Source organism: Spathaspora passalidarum (assembly GCF_000223485.1).
Source record: "Spathaspora passalidarum NRRL Y-27907 unplaced genomic scaffold SPAPAscaffold_8, whole genome shotgun sequence".
Lineage (NCBI taxonomy): Eukaryota > Fungi > Ascomycota > Pichiomycetes > Serinales > Debaryomycetaceae > Spathaspora > Spathaspora passalidarum.
Window position 1 is genome coordinate 378,466 of NW_006767432.1, and position 17,522 is coordinate 395,987.

General features: G+C 37.4%; 8 protein-coding genes across 8 annotated transcripts; 3 read left to right on the forward strand and 5 right to left on the reverse strand. All coding sequences in view use genetic code 12, as the record gives it.

The window, feature by feature from the left end:
- Positions 1 to 1,166: 1,166 nt before the first annotated feature.
- Positions 1,167 to 2,253, reverse strand: SPAPADRAFT_68858 (uncharacterized protein; the record flags this gene model as incomplete). The annotated part of the gene is made up of 1 exon (XM_007377719.1): positions 1,167 to 2,253. One exon carries the CDS (start codon positions 1,899 to 1,901, stop codon positions 1,167 to 1,169), a length of 735 nt encoding a protein of 244 aa, XP_007377781.1.
- Positions 2,254 to 3,711: 1,458 nt separating this feature from the next.
- Positions 3,712 to 4,107, reverse strand: SPAPADRAFT_52860 (uncharacterized protein; the record flags this gene model as incomplete). The annotated part of the gene is made up of 1 exon (XM_007377720.1): positions 3,712 to 4,107. The coding sequence occupies one exon, from the start codon at positions 4,105 to 4,107 to the stop codon at positions 3,712 to 3,714; it is 396 nt and encodes a 131-aa protein (XP_007377782.1).
- A 2,403-nt stretch (positions 4,108 to 6,510) lies between these two features.
- Positions 6,511 to 7,029, reverse strand: SPAPADRAFT_144697 (uncharacterized protein; the record flags this gene model as incomplete). Its single annotated transcript, XM_007377721.1, has 1 exon — positions 6,511 to 7,029. The coding sequence occupies one exon, from the start codon at positions 7,027 to 7,029 to the stop codon at positions 6,511 to 6,513; it is 519 nt and encodes a 172-aa protein (XP_007377783.1).
- Positions 7,030 to 8,625: 1,596 nt separating this feature from the next.
- On the forward strand, positions 8,626 to 10,851 carry RPL5 (60S ribosomal protein uL18; the record flags this gene model as incomplete). The annotated part of the gene is made up of 1 exon (XM_007377722.1): positions 8,626 to 10,851. One exon carries the CDS (start codon positions 8,644 to 8,646, stop codon positions 9,535 to 9,537), a length of 894 nt encoding a protein of 297 aa, XP_007377784.1.
- On the reverse strand, positions 9,613 to 13,326 carry LPI9 (protein phosphatase regulator; the record flags this gene model as incomplete). Its single annotated transcript, XM_007377723.1, has 1 exon — positions 9,613 to 13,326. The coding sequence occupies one exon, from the start codon at positions 13,324 to 13,326 to the stop codon at positions 9,613 to 9,615; it is 3,714 nt and encodes a 1,237-aa protein (XP_007377785.1).
- Positions 13,327 to 14,557: 1,231 nt separating this feature from the next.
- ISU1 (iron-binding protein) lies at positions 14,558 to 15,329 on the forward strand (the record flags this gene model as incomplete). The annotated part of the gene is made up of 1 exon (XM_007377724.1): positions 14,558 to 15,329. The coding sequence occupies one exon, from the start codon at positions 14,614 to 14,616 to the stop codon at positions 15,193 to 15,195; it is 582 nt and encodes a 193-aa protein (XP_007377786.1).
- Positions 15,330 to 15,510: 181 nt separating this feature from the next.
- On the reverse strand, positions 15,511 to 16,710 carry SPAPADRAFT_63639 (uncharacterized protein; the record flags this gene model as incomplete). The annotated part of the gene is made up of 1 exon (XM_007377725.1): positions 15,511 to 16,710. One exon carries the CDS (start codon positions 16,473 to 16,475, stop codon positions 15,567 to 15,569), a length of 909 nt encoding a protein of 302 aa, XP_007377787.1.
- A 131-nt stretch (positions 16,711 to 16,841) lies between these two features.
- SPAPADRAFT_63640 (uncharacterized protein) lies at positions 16,842 to 17,513 on the forward strand (the record flags this gene model as incomplete). The annotated part of the gene is made up of 1 exon (XM_007377726.1): positions 16,842 to 17,513. One exon carries the CDS (start codon positions 16,842 to 16,844, stop codon positions 17,511 to 17,513), a length of 672 nt encoding a protein of 223 aa, XP_007377788.1.
- Between the last annotated feature and the right edge of the window lie 9 nt (positions 17,514 to 17,522).

Consider the following 17,522-nt stretch of genomic DNA (forward strand, 5'->3'; position numbering starts at 1 on the left):
AGCTGCAACAACCTGCAACATTAAGCATTTGTGACGTGACATTAAATCTATTCCACCCTACACGGGAAATAATTGTAGCGCATACTCAAGCATCCAAGGATCCATTATGAAGTTGCTCTACATATAATAGTAAAGTAACAGGGTAGGGAAGATAATCAAGGCGGTAGAAGAGGATAAAAATACTCGTTTAGCAATGCCCATGAACTTATAATTGCCTATTCAACTTATTTCCCCTGAGTTTAGTACTAAATTATTTTGTCTTGTCAATTGTTCCAAATTCTTGCAATATGAAACAGCCGAAGAGTAAGAAGAATAATTAACCAAATCAACCGATTTAATTTTCTAAATTAGTTATATGACCAAACTAGGAACAAAAAAAAAGAGTGAACTATTACTAACAATCAAATAGATATTTTAATTGAGGTTAGAATAAAGCTTAACCTTTTCTGTTATCGAATTAGAAAGGGAACATCCATAGCTAAACAAGTACTATTTGATAGCAATCATAAATCAGATTATTTCTTTTATGATTTAAATTGAATTTTTAAATGTGAATATGTAACCACTAAGCCATTAAAAGAAAACTCTCTCAGGTCCAAAGAATTAGGAGCAAAGGCGGGAACGTACATTTGAATAATAATGAAGTAAATTACTACCATATTAATAACTTCATTTTTTATGCAGTACCGCCATAAATTTGTGGGATCGGAAAGAAATCTCTAAGCTTATTACTTTTTATCTATTAATGATTCCGGCCAGCATATGAATAGCTGCATAGCAAAAGTAGAAAGGTATTAGACAGTTTTAGACAAATGTTTAGTTTCTAAGATATTATATGAAAAATATCAAGAAACTTTATACGACGAAATTGTTTGTATTCAAATTAAAGAAAGACTAGTATTCGGATCAGGATTTATTTGTAACTATCAGAAAAACTAGATCGAACTCTACATTTACAATCCATTTATATAGTTTGACTGATACCCTCGGGAACTAATATATGGATTCGGTTGTATTTTCAAAAACCTAAAATTTTTGGGGGGCATATAAAGATATATTTTAATTGATTTCTATGGAAAAACAATATTGGCATAAAATAAAAAATATATATATAATAAATAGAGCATACTAGAAATATCTCGAAGTGATCAAATATAAGATCATGTCTAATAGTTTCTTCTTGGAGGAATGTTGCTTTGTACAACTCTGTAGGATGGGTTATTAGCACATGGGTCATAGTTACAGTAGTAAAAGTAACCACGACCCCTATGACGACAATCCTTATAAGCACATCCAACTCTGCGGGTTGATTTCCAAATAAGATTGGTGAACGAGTTCAAAGAAACTTTGGCACCAAGGCTAATACTCTTACCAAAGCCAATACTCTTACCAAGGCCATACCATTTATCAACAACAAAACCTGCGTCAGCAGAAACAGAAAAAGCTTTACTGCTACCTATACCCCAGTTAGAACCATATGGCCCATCTGGGTGGTGGAAATCACCAGAGCAATCGTATCTGTCAATATAATGCTTGGCATGTCTGTATAACCCGTGGTCCCAGCATAATAACGGATCACCATGAAGAATACGCTTGAAATTGTGGAAGGTAAGAATGTTGATGGAGAAACCTAAATCAAAAGAAAGACCAAAAAGACGTTTGCTGAGTTCACCACTACCAACTTCTCCTTCCATTGCTTGGAGAACAGAATTTTGTGCAGCGGCAAGAATATCAGCTTCTTCTTGTACTGAACGTTCAGCAATATCAACAATACCAGCTTCTTCTTCTATTGAACGTTCAGCAACAGCGACAATAGGAGCTTCGGCATTCTCGTCAGGTAAAACAACAGATTGAGCGAACAACGCAAGGTAAGCGAGGGTAATAGCAGCAGAAAGTTTCATTGCGAAATTTTATCAACAAATCTTAGAATTAGTAATATTGATCTTAAGTGATGTTTTTAAAATTTTGGAGAAACAAATCTGGGATCTGTTCCTGCCTTTTTATATTGCCAAGTTCTAAATTTTTTGCAGCGGAGATTCTTGTGTGTTTTCCGGAAACCAAAACATTGTTCCACCCAGTTTATCATGAATTGATTGATTAAATGCTCTCAAGCAACTCAATATTATTGGTGCAAAAGTCTGCAACTTGAGGCACGTGTGAAATGATAACTATATTCTTCCATAAATTGACGAGAAGTAACTGCGGGGGTGTATGTAGGTACCCTAAATATCTATGTTTATATACCTATTACAGTAAAGTATTCGGGTTGAAAAAAAAAGCAGGTAAGAATAACCGTATAAATAATCTGATAAACCCTCAATTTTTTTTTCTTGATATTATTACCCCCTGAATGTAAGCACATGCAAAACAATGAAATATTTTCTTGGCAATTACTGCAAATTGTTCCACTATGAGATAGCCGAATAAACAACAAAGCTAAATAGAGTACTTTTTTACTTGATTAGACGATTGAAAGCAAAAAAAAAAAAAATAGAAGATTAATAGTTAATAATAATCTAATTATGTGTGTTTTAATCGAGGCTGAAACGAGGCGCATAGTTATATCTCTTGTTAAACCTAAGAGTTAAGGAGTACATGAAACCCACAAAGTCAAACAATAATATGATTTAGCAATCATTAAATCCAATATGGATTTAAATTAAACTCAAACGATGAGTCTAAGCAATAGGAAGACCTGAAGCGAAACCACAATGCCAAGCCAAATTATTTGGAAGCAAATGCAGATACTGCAAATTTGCAAAACTATGACCTATACCACTATCATGTGAATATCTTAAAAGGTAACTAGGTACCCGAATAGTTTCCGGAGATCATTTTAAAACTTTATGGAGCAATAATACTAAATACAATTGTTTATAGACTACTATATCTGGAAATTAGTATTCGGGACCAGTTGAATTTGTCGCTACGATACGAACTACTAATTTCAAATTATTTTGACTGTTAACTGTCTATGGTCGATTTCCATCGTTAAAAAACAATACTGAAATATACTTGTAAGAAACAAGAAGGAGTGTATTTTCAAATTTAAAATGGTTGGCACCAATATGTATTGATAAAGTGCACAGGCAAGTTATAAAAGGCTCTCTTTAAGTAAGCGTTATATATTTTGTTTCCATTTCTTCATCAAAGAAAAGTAGCCTATCTACGTTCAAAGAAACATCTCTTTTAAGACCCTGTACAGCAGAGACATCATCAAGTTTCCTTTTCTTGTTAGAGACGGGGATACGCACTTTCAAGTCTATACATCCCTCGGAACAGATAGTACCAAGCAAGGAAACATTCACACCTTTGATCACAGGAGCGGTAATAACTGCCTTTTGTCCTACACCCGACTAGCCATATTTCCTTCTCATGCCAATATTGAATCCTGAATTATCAATAAAGGCGCAATTCTTACTGAAGTCAAACTTATTTTTGTATCTTTGTGCCCACTTAAATCACCCTTGTTTCACATCATCCAAACCTCTTTTCATTGGCCATTTTGAAATTCTCGTAAGACTGAACTTTACAGATCTTGGTAATAAAACTATAGATAGCAGCGGCACTTGCTTTTACTTTAGAGAAAGATTTTGCAAGACTCTCCTGCAAGAAGTTCAATGTCACTGATGCATATGCTTCCACCAAGTTCTGCAAGTATTCTTTGTGTTTATCTGTTAGAAGAGGTTTACGGCCACGCTTTCTAGGAGTTCAGTAAATGCCATTGATCTCCTCTACAACTTGCTGATCCCAATTCCTTTTCCAAGTATACGCAGTTTGCAAGTTAATGTCATTAAGTAAACCTGATCTATACGTTGAATTCCCTTCTTCAATGATCATATTCCAGAATCTTTGTTTCTGGGCTTGAGAGTAATATTTGTAACAACCTCTTTTACGTTTCACAGACTTGTTGAGACTACTATCTACTACATCCATATTAGTATCATTGCTGTTTAATTCTTCCGCAGCATCAAACTCCATCAGATCGGCCACTGTCTTATACTCTTTAAAACTAAAGCATGATTCGAGTTCAGTACCTTTCAAATCAAAACTATTTCCAAGAGCGTCAATATAGCCTATCTCGATTAGCTTCAGCCTAAATTCCATTTGCAATTATCTCTTTTATTTTCTCATATAAAATGAAATCACATAGGAGCCAAAAAAAAAAAAATGAGAATCAATTTCTTAAATGAGCGAGGAAAATATAACAGTATTTATACTGGTGAACTTTAAAGAGTATCAATTCATGCTTACTAATGAGTCTTTGTAGAATCATATTCTGTTCTCAAACACATGAAGTACGAATATTTTTATCCCCCATAGTACGATTATTTTTAACATCGTGGTGTAAATTATTTTTGTGAGGTGGTACGAATAAAAGTTTTACTAGTTGCAAAATTTATGCCCTGCTTGGTACGAAAATTGTTTAAACAAATAGCACGAATATTTCTTCGCAGTACGAATATTTTTTGCCCCGGCAGGTACGAAAATTTATTTCCACTAGTTCGGAAAAAAAAATAGAAAAAGACTGTATTTGTTGTCGTGAGTAGGGTGGACATGCGGCTCAAAAAATTGACGATTTAGTGCAAGTTTTTTATTAGTTGCAAATTATACAGAGGTTTTGTGTAATCAAACTTTTGACGAGAGTTGGAAATATTATGAACAAAACATGTGTATACTTTTCTATCTTAAATGATAATTTATATATGAACTACCTTATACAACTAGTTGTAAACCTTTATTAAATATAAAAGTTGGTGAAAATTTACGAAAATGATTATAGACAGTCATATTCTCTTCCGCTCACGAAGCAACAGCAATAACATCAATTTTTGGAGCTTCAGCGTCTTCTTCATTTGAACGTTGGGCAACGGCAACAACATCAATTTTTGGAACAGTGGCATCTTCTTCATTGGAACGTTCAGCAACTGCAACGGCGACAGCAGGAGCTTCAGTATCCTCTTCAGGTAAAACAGCAGATTGTGCAAGCAATGCAAGGAAAGCAACTGAAAAGATCGAAGAAAACTTCATTGAAAAAAAAAAACTTTAGAATGTGATAGTTGGTAAAGTTTCAAGAAAAATATATCATGAAATCTGGGATCTGTCCTTGCTTTTATATATTGCCGAAACGTGCATCAGGGATTCTCATTGTAAGAAATATAAAATTCAGTAGGCCATAAGTTTATTAATTATATGTCTTTATGTAATTGGACGCCCTACTGCAGCACCCTGCAATAAGAAGCATGTATAACATATTAGCCACTAATTGACGAGACTTTATTGTCGGATATCAGCCGGTTCCAAAAGATCTACGACGTAGTTGTTTTTTACTTAGAACAGTAAAGTAACAGGGTGGAAACGCAACAAGAGTAACGGTGAAGTCGGAAATGGTTCTTTTACAAGTGTCACGAACCGTCACTTGCATTACTCCCCTTAAATTAACACCTGTTTATAAAATATTTTCTTGGCAATTGTTGAGATATGAAATAGACGAATAAACGAGAAGGCTCGGAGTACATTTTTATTTTATTTTTTTTTACAAATTATATTAGACGAGTATCACATAGTAAAAGGCAATTAAAATAATTTCTAATATTTGTAACTTCATACATTCGTTTTGGTTTACTCTAAGAGTTTTTAAATGTATTCAAAACAAATACTAAGAATTATTATTAAGATTATAGATTCAAATGTTCCTTTGGAGTATTTGGAGAATTATTCTTGGTTATCGGTATTACAACTTTGTCAACCATTTAGCTTTATATCTCATCAAGGATTCCCGATGGATTATAGTAAAATAACTTAGGATTATCCAAGAATCTACTAGGATTCAAACACTAAGCTACAAGATCTTATCTCTCACTGAGATGTTTTTTTTCTTATATTCTGAGTTGAGTCGAATATTGTCTCCATGCGAGGTAATAGTGATACACCACTACTCTGAACCTGTTGGAAGTCAGAAGTTTTTCTATAGTAAAAACTATTGGAGAAGTATCAATCATATAACTACACGACTGCATGACAAATACCAAGACTAAATTGGCGTAAGTTTGAATAACTGTAAAATATATCGCTACCATGTAAATAAGTTTTGCAACTTTATTCTTCATATGTTACTGCAAGGATTTCCAGCAGGAATTCTCTACACTTATTCTTTCTATTCATCAATCATTTCCATCAGCTAATAGATCAAAGCTGTATTACTTTAAAAACGTTATGGTATTCTGGCATTATCCTAAAACCTATATGCTGAAAATGCTCGTATTCAAACTAGGGTAATTTCGCTACCATGTGGCATACATCCAACCTTTACCCATTTGCAACCATGCAACGCCAGCTCCTGCAAATGTTTCTTTATAGAGGTTCATTTTGATAGTTATATTGTTTGGCATATAAAAATATATTTTGATTACTCCTATACAGAGGCAATATGGCATAAACTAGTATATAAAACACGTGGAGTAGAATAGTGTTGCGATCACGTATAAGTAAACCATGAGATTAGATCAATTAATTTGCTGGCAAGATATTGTCTATGCATTGCTTTTCAGAAGGGTTAGGAACATATGGATCATAGTTACAGTAGTAAAAGTAACCACGGCCCCTATGACGACAATCCTTATAAGCACATCCAACTCTGCGGGTTGATTTCCAAATAAGAGTAGTGAACGAGCTCAAAGAAACTCTGGCACCAATACTGATGCTCTTACCAAAGTTAATATTCTTACCCACGCTATACCAATTATCAAAAACAACACCAGAATCAAGAAGAGCAGTGAAAGGCTTAGAATCACCGTGGCCCCAGTTACCACCGTATTGATCATTTGGACCATGGAAATTACCAGAACAATCATAGTTGTCAATGTATTTCTTAGCATGTTTGTAACAACCCAGATCCCAGTTTAAGATTGGGCAACCATGAAGAAGACGCTTTATATTGTGGAGGGAGAGGATATGGATAGAGAAAGACAAGTCAGCGACAAAACCGAAGTTACGTTTGGCAAGGGCATCACTGACATCTTCTTCCATAGATTCAAGGACAGAACGTTGAGCAACGGCAACAACATCAACTTCACGAACCTCAGCGACATCGTCTTCAGGTAAGACAGCAGATTGAGCGAGTAAAGCAAGGAAAGCGAGTGAAAAGATGGCAGAAATCTTCATTGTGGGTAAACTTTAATGTGGCAGTTAGTTCTATAAGAAGAATTTTTTTAAAACCAAAATAGAGAGTAGATCCTGAGATCGGTACCTGACTTTATATAGCGCCAGATTCTGAATATTGCAGCTGGGAGTGGTTCCCCCTATGCCAAGGCAAATATTAATAGGATTAGCTATATGTCAAATCGACGGTATATTGGGCTTTGCGTTATTTGATATTACTGCTGCAAAAACATGCAACATGACGCATGCATAGTTCATCAAGTTTATTCCGTGCCTAGACGAGAGTTACACGCAGGTGCACCACGAGAAATCCATATTATAGTTCTTTTTTTTTTTGTTTCTTTCCCCATTACAGCAATGTAACAGGGTTGAAGGAAATTTACTGGGGGCGGAGAACCTGGTTTCCAATTATAGGCAAACTTCATTAGTTTTCAGTTGTCTCTTCGACTCACTGAATTGGTTTCTTGCTGAGATTAGGTATTTTCTTGGCAAAGTTGCAAATGATTCAATATGCGCGATATAAGATATCCGAATAAACGAGACGACTAAACAATAAAATGAACCAACTTTTGTACCTTATTACCCACATGGAGAGACGAAATAATGCAAAAATGACATTATTATAAGCATAAAAAAAAATCTACACATACATATTAGATCAGGGCTTAAGCGAGTCTCCTGCATTACCCTCCCAGAATTAAATTTACAAAGTCAAAGCAATGTGGTATTTGAACCGGTGAGATGAAATATTTAGCAACAAGATAGTTTCCAATTCGATTTAAATGGAACTAAATAGAGGCATCCCCCCGCTCTCCACTACCCCCCACACTAGGTTGTAAGGGAAAACACAATGTCGGTCAAATATTTACTAAATATGTATGATCGCTTAGTAGGATGGCAACTAAAACCGCGAAAAGCGGCTATTTTTAGCTCATGATAGTAAGGGGAATATGACAGAAGACAGAGCTAGTTTGCATTAGATGCATGTACATGTAATATAAAAAGGCTTGGCACTGTGTTTCGAGGAAATACATATACCTTGTGGTTCAAAGCTTATTGCCAAATTGGTAAATAATATTGCTTAGTACTAGTCCATAGAAAGAACCGAATATTACCACATTTGGTGAATATCTTCTAATCGTCATGGATTTTGCTCGCTAAAGGAAACAAGGATGAGTTGAGATCAAAGGCATCCAGAGCTTTGTCGTCTGTGAGCTGATTTTTGCTGAAGGGAGGGGATAAAGACGGCTATGGAAATGGAAGCAATATAAAGGTTAGCATCCATATCCCTAAATACGCAGGCACAGAGTAAATGTCGTCCCAATGCGAAACAATCCATCATTTTTTTTTGCAGCAGAGTCGTGTACTTTTACCAACATCATAACTGGCACAAACAATTTTTCACGTTAAGAAAAAAAAAAATTGAAAAATTTTTCTTTCTAATGTTTTACCTCTTCCTTTCTTAAGCACAAACTTAACAAGATGCCTTTCCAAAAAGTTTTCAAGACCTCCGCTTACCACTCCCGTTTCCAAACTCCTTTCCGTAGAAGACAAGAAGGTAAGACCGACTACTACCAAAGAAAGAGATTGGTCACCCAACACAAGGCTAAGTACAACACTCCAAAGTACAGATTAGTTGTTAGATTCACCAACAAGGACATCATTGCCCAAATTGTTTCCGCTCAAATCACCGGTGATGTTGTCTTAACTGCTGCTTACGCCCACGAATTACCAAGATACGGTATCAAGCACGGTTTAACCAACTGGTCTGCTGCTTACGCTGTTGGTTTATTAGTTGCCAGAAGAGCCTTGCAAAAGTTAGGTTTGGATGAAACTTACCAAGGTGTCGAAGAAGTTGAAGGTGAATTCGAATTAACCGAAGCTGTCGAAGACGGTCCAAGACCATTCAAGGTTTTCCTTGATATCGGTTTACAAAGAACCACCACTGGTGCCAAGGTTTTCGGTGTCTTGAAGGGTGCTTCTGACGGTGGTTTATACGTTCCACACTCTCCAAACAGATTCCCAGGTTGGGATATCGAAGCTGAAGAATTAGATGCTGAATTATTGAGAAAGTACATCTTCGGTGGTCACGTTGCTGAATACATTGAAGAATTGATGGATGATGATGAAGAAAAGTTCAAGACCATCTTCAAGTCTTACATTGAAGATGAAATTGAAGCTGAAGATATCGAAGAAATCTACGCTAACGCTCACCAAGCTATCAGAGATGACCCATCTTTCAAGCCAACTGAAAAGAAGTTCACCAAGGAACAATACGCTGCTGAATCCAAGAAGTTCAGACAAGTTAAGTTGACCAAGGAAGAAAGACAAGCTAAGATCGCCAAGAAGATTGCTGAATTCCAAGCTGCTAACTAAATTTAGTGTTTTACGTTTGTATAATTTGTTTATAACATAAACGAAAGATTCTAATTTAAAATAATTAAACTGACTCTAACTATGATGATGGTGACTATGATGGTGCTTCTTATCCCGCACCCTCTTTTCCGCATCGTTTAACAACTTATCGTAAACTTCATCGACTTTAGGATCAACGGCTGTATCCTCATCAGTTCCTTTAGATGAGCTGCCACTGGTGTTAATCGTATCCTTATCATCGTCGTGAGATTGAACAGTCGTCAATTTTGAATCTTCTGAATCCATAACGGCACCTTCTTCAGGAATCAACTTCTCCAAGGTAATACGATTAGTTTGAATCTTGTCAATCAATTCCGTAACATTTCTAATCCCCTTGGCGCCCATAATTGCTTGACGTAATTCAGAACCCGATGGTAATCCACTAAGCAAGGGGAACTCGCTCTTTTTATCATTGAGTTTATCCGATTTAGGCGATGATGGTTCTTCATTTTCTCTCAGCTGCAAGAATGCCCCTAATCTAAGGAAATCACCTTCTTCCAACTCTTGCTCTTTTGCATACAACGAAGTCTGACTTAATGAGCGGAGCAATACCGGTCTTCCGGTGGTCTTATCAACGGCAACGTCTTTACCACCGTCCGATTCCACCACGACTTGGTGAGGATGCAAGTTTTGATCATTGCTCATTAATGCTGACGAGAAGTAGTCCTGTTGTTGCGAATTGATATTATGCGCCGACAAGATTGGTCCCGAGGTAAGTAATTCTGAAGAACTTTCATGCAAATGCAACCCAGTGAGTGTAGCCAACCTCCATCCACTTCCCACACGAGATAGCGGTGGTGTTTCCACACGAGGTGGCTGTTCCGAAGTTGGTGTCACTGCCATACTAACGGTGCCATGTTCCTCAAACATGTGAACTAATTTCTCAAGCGATGCATCGAGGAGACAAAATCTGACTAGGGTTTCCTTACCTTCAAACGAAAGTGTACCGGCTTTTCTTAGTTCAAATAATTTATCAATAGTGGCATGAATGTCCTTTCTGATTGCTCTTGTTCTTTCCATGATTGTTTCGGTAATAATTTGTTGAATCTTGGCGTCTTCTTCTTGTTTCCCCTTGTCCACTTCCATCAACAACTTCTCTGCAGTTTCCATTAATAAAGATCCATCAAACATTAAATCTTCTTGGTCAATTTCGGCCGTGCCTTCAAAGTATTCTGGTTTGAGTGATGTATCCATGTTTCTCATCAAATAGAAGGCTATTCTTGATGCTAAATCTTCCGAAACCAAATCATAATCTAAATCTAACGCATGTAACGTATTTGAAGATTTGACAGCCGTATACAAGGTGAATACCGCTGCAGGTGATAAATCTCGATTACCCAATAATGAAACATGGAATAATCGAGGAACTTTAGGCAAGAATGCTGCAATCAGACCAATAGCCTTGGAGGTCAATTCATTGAAATCAAAATGGATCCGTCTTAAATTATAATACCTTGGTAGGTACTTGGCCAAGGTGGCAATGAGCCCTGGGAACACATGAGGTATTGAACTTAAATCCAAGAATCGCAATGTTTTGACATTAGCCAATGCCTTGATTAAATCTGAAGCTTGTTCAACATCGGTCAATTGTGTCGAGTTTAACGAAAAGAAGACAAGATTTTCCACCGTTCCCTTGTTGAATGCATTGATGAATGGTATTAATTGACCTTGGCCAAGATCATTGGAGGCAATATCCACCCCGACACATTTTGATTCTGGATCAGTTAACCAACCAGCAACCACTTCTGCTTTGGTTAAATTCAAATCGATTCCAGCAATACCAAATCTACGAGTGGATTTCTTGACGGCTTCATTGATAAGCTTGGTGAATGTTTCATCGGTCAATTTACATCCGTTAATGACTAACTCTTCGATACCACCACGCAATATAATTGCTTTGATAAATAAATCCCAATTCATATTTGCTCGAATTAAGCCTGGGTTAGTGTCGGGTTTATACTTTTGTTGAGAAATATCCAACTTCTTGACAGTGGTGTTTCGAGACAAGAACTTACAAAGGAATTTCCAACCTTGGTCATCAATAGCGACGTTTCTGAGGGAAAGTTTTTCCAAAGATTTGTTGTATGCTAATGAACCAAGAAAATGCTTCAACATTTCTGTGGTCATGGTGACGTTATCAAAAATCACAGTATAAATTGGTGTGATTGCGATAAAGTCTGAGAACGATAACACATCGATTAATGTTGGTTTGGGATTCAAAAATTTCAACACTTGTAATGGTGCAGTTTTATTTGTCAATTGCTTCAATGTGGCCGGAATGGGTAAAATCTCACGTAAATGGCAGCATCTAGTATAAATCATTTCTAAAGTTACACCCTGTTTATCATGAACTTCCTTTTCAAAGTGCTGTTCATGTACATGCAAAGGTTTATCAATATCGACATGAGCATGTGCCTTGTTCAATAGCAACTTCAACTCTTGTTCTTCTTCCAACTCCTGTTCCTGTTTCTTTTCCTTGGAAAGCTTTGATGGTTTGAATGAGGCAACTTCCTGAGCAACCTTTTTTGCTTGCATGTAGGCATCATGGGCATGCTTCTCAGCCATTTGCAATGCTCGTTTCTGGGCTTCCAAAGCCATGGCAATTTCTCGTTCGGTATATGCTTGTTTTTGCTGGGCCGAGTCCTTGCTTGAAGCATCATTCATGGCAATACCTTGACATAATCTTGGTGGAGGGGCTGCAATCTCCTGGGGGATTATGACGTTACCTCGTTTAGGACGACGAGAGGGGATTTGCTGCTGAGGGTCGTATTCGAGCTTGTCAATAGCGAAAGTAACTCTTCGCAAGTGAACATCCTGCAATTCCTTGATGGGGATTGTTTTCTTGTTGGCGTTCTTGTTCAAGATTTGGCGCTTAGGAATGACAGGAGCTGCTGGTGATGGCTGTGGTACAGTAGCGGGAGTGACTGACGATCTTCTTCTGAAAAACTTCAATCCTTCTGAAGAAGCTTTAGGTGGTGCAGGAGCGTTATCATCTTTAAACGAATCTTTAAATAGTCCCGAGTTTGCCTTTAATGATAGCGAAGAGCGTCTTTTCGTTTGTGCTGCAGCGCCTGGGATGCCACTTCCCGCAGGAGGTTTGTTAATATTCGAAGGCAAATCGTTGGGGACTGTCTTTAATGGAGACGCACTGGCCAACTTTGCCACTGCGACTTTTGGTGAGGAAGTTGGGGAAGACTGCGGGGAGCCAGATTTGAACTTTGAAGAAATGGACCCAAATAATCGACGTGTAGTAGATGTAGATGTAGATGCAGATGGAGTGGATGCATTGTTCTGTGCAGGCAATGGTAGGTTCAAACTTCCTCTTCGTGGTTGTGGGTCTGAATTGAGGTACGCTGACTTGGTTTCCACGATTGATGCAGATACTGAACGTGATCTCCCACCGGTTGATGCAGATTTAGCGGTTCCATTGACGGGTGTATTTTTTGTTTGGTCAATAGGGGTGACTATTTTGGAGTCTTCAGTAGATTTAGGTTCAGATTTGGGAGTGTTTGGTGGAGTTTGTTTCTTGTCTTGTTTGGCAACGTCGGTGTCCAATGCAAGTTTGGAGTTGTTTAACTTGTTGACCTTTTTTGAGAGTTTTTGGGATCTACTTCGGAACAACCAGTCGACGTCAATGTTGGATACACCGTTATCGATTTCTTCTGAATGCGAATGTCGAAGGGTTGATGGTAATAGATTTGCAGTTTTACCATTTAGGGTTCCGTCAATAGACAACTGAGGATCTGACATGGTGTAAATAAATGAATGAATGAATGAATAGTTGGCAATGTTGTGTAATTATAAGAAAAAGTATTGGATAAAGCTTTGGATTAAACTGGGGGGTTTAAATCGTCTGGCTATTTTTTTTTATAAAGTTAATTCTGGAGTCAGTCAAACAGTCAGTCAGTCAGTCAGTGAGTTGAGAATCCAAGCAAAAAAAAAAAGAAAAAGAAAAGATGAAAAGAGTACAAAATTAAAAAAAAAGACAGTCTTTCGGGATGTAGTTCCACGACACAAAACATTGACGTAAACAGTTCTGTAGTTTCATGTTGATATAACAATGACAGCGTAGCAATGACGTGTATTGTTGATGTGTATGAACCAACTTACGTAAGACTTTCCTAGGAAAAGAAAAAAAAAAACAACCACAACCACAATCTACCCCTAATATTTTTCGATCTATATGTAGGAATGACGTTATCTATCTCTGGTCCGTGATCAGCGGCAGGTGTAACCGTACATAAGCCTTAGACCGTGATGGAATCAGTTCATATGTTGCACACTCAAACAACAAAACCTGTAAACACTCGTCATTCATGATCGATCGGTCGACGCAGCCAAGAAATAAAAAACTCCCTTGCAAAAAACATGGGGAAAAGGGTTTGCACAGGTTGTTCCCCCAGGGGATACCTAACCACCAGATTGAAAATACATGATTCAAAATTGTGTGTGCAATCTAAATATAAAAAGCCACTGCGGACATAACCGTAAACCTTTTTTTTCTTCTTTAGAGAGATCTATTCCTATGTGATTCGGCTATAACTGGAGATATGGTTTTATCCCTATCCAAGCATATGACTTTTGCCAGAAACTGGCCAAAATTATACAAAAATTAGACAATATTTGATACCACATGTACTGATTTAGAGTACTAGGCTGGCATATTTGAACTAAGGAAGCATCAACCAAGAGTGTGTACTACTACTGTATATAAATTAGTGTACATTGCTTGCGGTGAGAACGTCGTACCAAACTGTGGGGTCAATGGTATGGCTAGAATCTGTCAATATGCACACCCCTTAGTAATTCCGATGTTTTGTCCGAGTTCCGACTTTTTCGAACAATCTTTTGGTTAGTAATCACCTAAAATTAGCGGCGGTCGTGTACCTTGTCCCAAGATTGTGTATCATCGACATTTTTTTTTTTTTATCCTATAAAAGAAATTCAGAATTTCTAAAAATTATCTTTTCTATCTATTCTTACTTTAGTTTTCTTTATAGAGGGTTTATTAGGTTATATTTATTTTACAATTTCAATATGTTTTCCAGATCAATTTTACGAGCAACAAGCCAGGCAGCACTCAGATCAACCGGGGCCAGAATAATAACCAATCCAAGAGTCATGATTCCAACCGTATCGCCAATTGTTTCCGTGGTCAAGAGAAGCTATCACGAAAAGGTCATTGATCATTACGAAAACCCAAGAAATGTCGGTACTTTAAACAAGAATGACATCAATGTTGGTACTGGATTAGTTGGTGCTCCAGCCTGTGGGGATGTCATGAGATTACAAATCAAAGTAGATGAGGCCACTGGCAGAATCGAAGATGTCAAGTTCAAGACATTTGGCTGTGGATCCGCCATTGCTTCCAGTTCATATGCTACTGAATTAGTCAAGGGAAAGACTCTTGATGAAGCTTTACAAATCAAGAATACCTTTATTGCGCAAGAATTGTCCTTACCACCAGTCAAGTTGCATTGTTCCATGTTGGCTGAAGATGCCATCAAATCGGCCGTCAAGGACTATAAGTCAAAGAGAAGTGGGCTTAAACCTACCCTTGGTCCAGATGCAGTTGCCAGTGCCGGTGTCGGTGCTACTGCTGCACCTGCTGCTGCTTAAAAAAGCAAACCACAAGAGAACAGGCTTCCCCTCTCCCCTCTACCCTAACAATATATATAGACATCCATACGGGTGGAGGTAAGCTATTGTATATTGTATCTTTCAGTGTGTATATTAATTAAATCAGAGCAATTTAACTATGTGTAGTCAGGGGGGGGGGGAGAGTTCGTCCGAAGGCGGGGATTTGAAAGTTAACGAAGATTTTTTTTTTTTGTTTGTCAGTCCCCTCAAACGTGTGTGACAGGAAAATGCACCGAGTAATCTCCGTAAAATCCGAAAACGTGATAATGTGTGACTGGTGCATTGTGTGTATGGGTGTGTATATGGGTGTGTATTATGTACAAAAGGCTATATATAATCGGCTATACTTGTTATATCCAGAATGAATTAATATAACTAGCAAACGACTTGCCCAAGTATCCATTGACATTAATGATGTCGGTATCAATCTTGTAATAATATATTGCCAACATTCCTAAACTTCCAATGGCATTAATCATAACCAAGCCAAATCGTTTCCAATTCTTATTAAACTTATGATTCAATTTAAGTAATCCATTGCAAACATGGTAGGTTGCTGTCCACACTAAACCGGAAAGTGCCAACAAATTAGCCGTGGGGTTACGTAAATTAACCATGTAGGTAATATAGTCAAGATTGATCAACGAGGAATCCCCTTCAACTAACAACGGACTTAATCGGAATTTAAAGTAATGGTAAGCAACTAATGGAATGAGTATATACCCACTAAATTGTAGAGGTGACACTCCGAAAGTCTGACTTATCCAAGATTTCTTATATCCTAAACCAAATATACTGGAAATGCCCCCTAATCCAATATCATCGTCACTGTCTTTAATCTGAATCGAATCATTCATATTGAAATGCCCTGTTTTCTTATTCTTTTTCTTTTGTTGTCTTTCGTAAGTCCGAAGGACCCTCAAGGTAACCCCTGAAATGACGTGGAGCAAACTTGACCCGTAAATGATTGTAGTTTCATACAATGGAAGAGCATGGTATACTGCTTTAGCCAAGGAAAAAACTTCTTGTTTAATACCCGTGTCTATAGGCAAGATAGGAACAATCACCACCGAAGTCAAGTGAATCCCAACGAACGATACGAAAGAATAAGCACTATACTTTTGGATCTTGTACAATATGGGGAACAACCATGGTTTCTTATGGGTAGGTTGAGATGGTGTAGGTGTGAGCTCGTTAGCTTGGATTTCTTCCAAGATATCCAAAGGAATTGGATTAATCTTGTGTAATTCTTCTGGCATGTCAATGATTGTGGAGAATAAGGCAAATGTTAGGCAAAAGTTTAACTGAAAAAAAAATGAGCCAATATAATTTCACGAGAATATAATCAGACTAATCGTCGCAATTGCCACTCTAAACCGAGTATAGTTAAGCCGGAACAACACACGTGGTCACCAGATTATCTCAACTTATCATATGAACCAATATAATGGTGAAATCTCCTGATAATAGAGGCTATGTTATGACATTGGTAGCACCCGCCCCTAAAGATCATTCGTGGCAACACCAATAGTTAAATCACAGGGCAAAAAAAAAAAAATTACAACCGAAAACCAGCAACAACACACTTTGCCATTATCCTCAAAAAACCAGCACAGCACAGCAAAATGTCATCCTCAACGTTTGCTCAAACAAGATCACAAGCATTAAACTTGGAAAAACAGACCGAACAGTTATTATCGCAGTATTCCCAATTCCTAACCCAACAAAATGTCGAACCCAATGAAGAAGAAGTATCCGTGAAAGCGGCTATCCAGGAAATACTCACCAAGCGTGATTCCATAATAAATAAATTGAACAGAATTGGCGAATCCATGGACAACTTGTCCACTTCAAAATTGCAGCAATTGACGAGACATCGAGAAATCTTGCATGATCATAAATTGGCATTTACCAAGATTGAAGACACGATCCAAAATGACCGAAATAGAAACAACTTGTTGTTTTCGGTAAGATCTGATATAAACGCACATAGACAGCAAACTACTGAAGGCCACTCGGAAATAAATGCTCATGATTATATCTTGGACGAGAGACAACGAGTGGATTCTGCCAACTCGTTTGCGGAAAGGTTGTTACAATCGGCATTCAACACACGAGACGAGTTGTTGAATCAACGACAATACTTAAACAATGCCCAGGCAAAGATGTTTAGCACATTACAACACATTCCCGGTATAAACGTATTAATATCCAAGATTAACACTAGAAGGAAAAGAGACACCCTTATATTGGCCCTGGTTATTGCTTTCTGTATCATACTATTGTTTTTCTTTTAAATAGGAAAT